Below are 3794 nucleotides of genomic sequence, written 5' to 3' on the forward strand. Positions count from 1 at the left end.
CGGACACCTGTCATCTATCCTCGCATACGTGGGCGACATTGACGTCGCTCAGCAGGTCGACGTCGACGCCGTGCGGGCGGAGACGTTGACGCCCCCGTACGCAGAGACTGTCGAAAAGGCGCGCTTCCTGCTTCGCACGCTCGAGGTCGCCGTCCAGGCGCTGTACGACGACGCTACCTCTCTTCTCGAGGCTGTCCAAGCGCCACGAGAATGGGACCAGCACACGCAACATCCTGGTTCGGACAGCGTGTCCCAGTATGAGTTCGTCGAGGGCCTGGTGATGACGCTGAAGACAAATCTTAACATTACCGCCTCCCAACTCGAGCACCTCTACCTCATCGGACGAGACCAAGCCGACATCGGGACCAACGCATACAGTAGCTCCATCGAGTGGCGACGTTCCCGGGGCAGTACTGTCTTGTATGACACTGCCACTATTTCTGGCAACCCGGCGCACGAGGCAGAGGATGTCGTCGACATGGAGCTCGCGTTCTCGAGGCCGGCACTACGCACTGTGCCGTCATTAGATTCAGGCCACGCGTCTTCGACCATATATCACAATGGGTCGCAACAGCATTCTGAGACGTCGCTCAACACGGAGCGGTCGCGTTCGGAAGATCCAAACGAGCCGGTCACCCCGACATGGCACGAGGGCTCGTCGGACGTGGGCACGATGATCGCACACGACGAAGACGACATGTTCGCCGACGATACCGGCTCCCTGCTTGACGTTGCCGGGCGTGAGTTCACATGTCGCGCTCCAATGTTTCATCGTGCTAACAACATCTGGATCAGCGTCGAGCGGCAAGTCGCCAGCGCCAAAAGCGGCGTCGAAACTTGTGAAGCTGCTTGGGGAGGCCCCGCAGCACTACATCAACAAGATTAACGCCGACCAGCAGCCCTGGTACCTGCGGCCGAACTATGACCAGTCGGAGATTCTCATCGATCCTGATGGTGGTGTCAGGGCTGGGTCAAAGACAGCCTTGATCGAACGCTTGACTGCGCACGAGACGGCCGGTGAGTCGGCTGATGCCCTGCAGAGGAATCGGACTGATCACTTCACGGCGGACCGCAGATCATACATTCAGCAAGCACTTCATGATTACGTTCAAGTCGTTCATGGAGCTCGACGAGCTGTTCGAGCTGCTCGTGGCGCGCTTCTGGATTGAGCCGCCGCTGCAACTGGCTTCCGAAGAGCTCGAGGACTGGACGAAGCAGAAGCAGGTCATGATTCGTCTCCGAGTGTTGAACACATTCCGGACGATGATCACGGATGAGGATGTCCTCGAGAAAGACGACATGTACATCCTCGACCGCATCCGCGACTTCTGCGTGAAGGCGGAGTTGACGACGAGCGTTGCTGCTGCGAAGTCTCTTGTCGTGCTCATTGACCGAGTGGTATGTTTGCTTTGCGCCGTTTCGGAGTTGCTCTCACAGGTGATGTTCAGCTGCATGGAGGCGAGGGTGCTATCAAGACCATCAACACTATGCCTGTGTCTCCGCCACCGCCAATCCTCCCCAAAAACCTGAGGAAGCTCAAGCTGCTTGAGGTCGACCCGCTCGAGATGGCGCGTCAGCTAACCATCATGGAGGCAGACCTGTACAAGAAAATCCGACCAATCGAGTGCCTTACACGCTCGCGTGAATCCACACGCGCCGGAAAGGCGAACGACAATATCGCGAATATCATTCGTTTGAGTAATAGGGTGAGTGCAGTTCGCGAGCGAGATGGAGGGTGGCGCTCATGATCCGACATAGATCGCGAATTGGGTTGCGGAGTCGGTCCTTGAGAAGGAAGACTCGCGGAAGCGTGCTGTCATTGTGAAGCATTTCATTGCCATCGCCGACGTATGTATATCCTTCCTCTTTTCGTCCATTACGTCCCCAACCATGCCTCCATAGCGCTGCCGCTCGTTACAGAACTTCTCCACCATGGTGGCCATTACTTCGGGTCTCAACACGCCACCCATCCGTAGGTTGAAGCGAACTTGGGAGCTCGTCAATCAACGGTTCATGTCGCAGCTGGCGACGTGCGAGGCGACTATCGACTCCAACAAGAACTTCAACAATTATCGATCCACTCTGGCAAGCATCACTCCTCCGTGCGTCCCCTTCATCGGTGAGTAGTAATCCCCGTTTTATATCACTCTCTGCGTGTCTGACATTCGTCAAAGGTACATATCTAACAACTCTGACCTTCATCAACGATGGTGCTGAGGACAAGATCTCTGGGCAAATGGTGAACTTCAGGAAACGCCAGAAGGCCGCCGAAGTTATCTTGGACATCAAGCGCTGGCAAGCAATGCCCTATAACTTGAATTTGGTCCCAGTGATCTGCACCTGGCTCGAGGAGGGCTTCGAGAAGTATCAAGACGGGAAGGACTACGGTGACCAATTCTGGAACCAGAGTCTCGACAGAGAGCCCCGTGAACGTGAGGACGAGAAGATGGCTCGTCTCCTTCAGGAGAGTGGATTCCTGTAGAAAATACGTCTCTCCTTACAGACGACTTTCCGACCGCCGGACAGCTTTGTGTCGCCCCCCTCGTTTCGTTTCGCTTCTATCTTATCCGCGCGCTGCCGTTTTAGTTCTTGCTATTTCTCTCGCCGCCTTTACTTCCGCTAAAATCCTTTCGTTGCCAACGTACATATTATACCACTGTATATTTTTTGGGGTAGTACTTACCGCTTGTAAACCAACTATACGCTGCTCAAACGATGCTTGTCCCTGCCACCGCTCCTTGACTCGAAATCCGTGGGAAAGTGGCAGGCGCTGAGACGCCACGAAGGAATCGGTCTCCTTTCGTTCTTGGTTCCACACCTCCACCAACGCTTTCGCGGCGTGTCGGTTAGTGTTCACTCCGGTGTTTGCCATTCTTTACGAGATCGAATTATGCAGATTAATTCCAAGGTGCTCCGTGGAGATGGCGCACGCTGAGGAGGACAGCTCGTTCTTTGAACGAGAGCGCGACCGCCTCACCGCCGAAATTACCGCCGTGAGTAGCACTTTAGCACGTAACACAGGGCTGCGCGCACTCACGCAAACCGCAGGGCTTTGAGGAACTGCTGCCACTGAGCAACCAGCTGAACCGAAAGCTCGAAGAGGTGCTGAGCATGACCAGGGAGTACGAAACAATCGCCGAGCTGTGGCATAGCTTCCATGTACTCATGCGCAACCAGAAGGAAGAGGAGCCGGCTGAGGGCCAGCCCCAGGGACTTCCCGGTACAGGTGGACATGTCCTTAGACAATCAAATCCGGAATCTGCGGAACAGTAGAAAAAGGAGGGGAATTCGTGCATTATATTGGAACATTAGCGCTCTACTTGAGGTCTTACTGAGCGAAAAAAGGATCCGCCCGCGAGTCCCGACCTGCACTCGAGGATAGGTACATTTTGCATTTACAGAGATAATAGGTATCCAGGATACACAACCGATCGCTATAGGGTGAAGACATGATAAGGTGGTAATACGTCAACAACTGTCCGTGCAAGATAGCCAGAGACCGGTGCATACGTTCTCACATGTCGGCCCAAGAAGCAACCTACGGAGGCGGAGTCAGCGGGAGTCTTGTATTCGAAGCACCGTATCACGTACCCAGGAGAAGCCGTTGAATTCGGCTTGGTCACGGCTGGACAACTGACCGTGCACCGGCGTGAGCGTTGGCTGCTCTCGTGTGAACTCTTCGTCGAAGTTACTCGTATCTGCACTTCCGTTCTATTTATAGTATGTGGTCAAAAGGATGATAGAGACCGATAGCATAGAAACATACGATACTAGGGAAGTACGGCGGCGGAATG

General features: G+C 54.6%; 3 protein-coding genes across 3 annotated transcripts in view; 2 read left to right on the plus strand and 1 right to left on the minus strand.

The window, feature by feature from the left end:
- The window catches only part of PHACADRAFT_214134 (uncharacterized protein), a gene marked incomplete at its 5' end in the record, with an annotated part of 6172 nt that extends 3442 nt beyond the window's left edge, over nucleotides 1-2730 (plus strand). Inside the window, 7 exons of the mRNA XM_007401580.1 lie at nucleotides 105-740; nucleotides 796-1017; nucleotides 1076-1398; nucleotides 1449-1706; nucleotides 1759-1848; nucleotides 1903-2119; nucleotides 2175-2730. Coding sequence (XP_007401642.1) covers nucleotides 105-740; nucleotides 796-1017; nucleotides 1076-1398; nucleotides 1449-1706; nucleotides 1759-1848; nucleotides 1903-2119; nucleotides 2175-2482 — 2054 coding nt within the window. The 3' untranslated portion in view covers nucleotides 2483-2730. The remainder of the gene's footprint in view (nucleotides 1-104; nucleotides 741-795; nucleotides 1018-1075; nucleotides 1399-1448; nucleotides 1707-1758; nucleotides 1849-1902; nucleotides 2120-2174) is intronic.
- Nucleotides 2731-2808: 78 nt separating this feature from the next.
- On the plus strand, nucleotides 2809-3273 carry PHACADRAFT_154039 (uncharacterized protein; the record flags this gene model as incomplete). Its single annotated transcript, XM_007401581.1, has 2 exons — nucleotides 2809-2993; nucleotides 3049-3273. The coding sequence occupies exons 1-2, from the start codon at nucleotides 2922-2924 to the stop codon at nucleotides 3271-3273; spliced, it is 297 nt and encodes a 98-aa protein (XP_007401643.1). The 5' UTR covers nucleotides 2809-2921.
- A 279-nt stretch (nucleotides 3274-3552) lies between these two features.
- The window catches only part of PHACADRAFT_166953 (uncharacterized protein), a gene marked incomplete at both ends in the record, with an annotated part of 8541 nt that continues 8299 nt past the window's right edge, over nucleotides 3553-3794 (minus strand). Inside the window, one exon of the mRNA XM_007401582.1 lies at nucleotides 3553-3711. Coding sequence (XP_007401644.1) covers nucleotides 3553-3711 — 159 coding nt within the window. The remainder of the gene's footprint in view (nucleotides 3712-3794) is intronic.

Source organism: Phanerochaete carnosa (assembly GCF_000300595.1).
Source record: "Phanerochaete carnosa HHB-10118-sp unplaced genomic scaffold PHACAscaffold_13, whole genome shotgun sequence".
Taxonomy (NCBI): domain Eukaryota; kingdom Fungi; phylum Basidiomycota; class Agaricomycetes; order Polyporales; family Phanerochaetaceae; genus Phanerochaete; species Phanerochaete carnosa.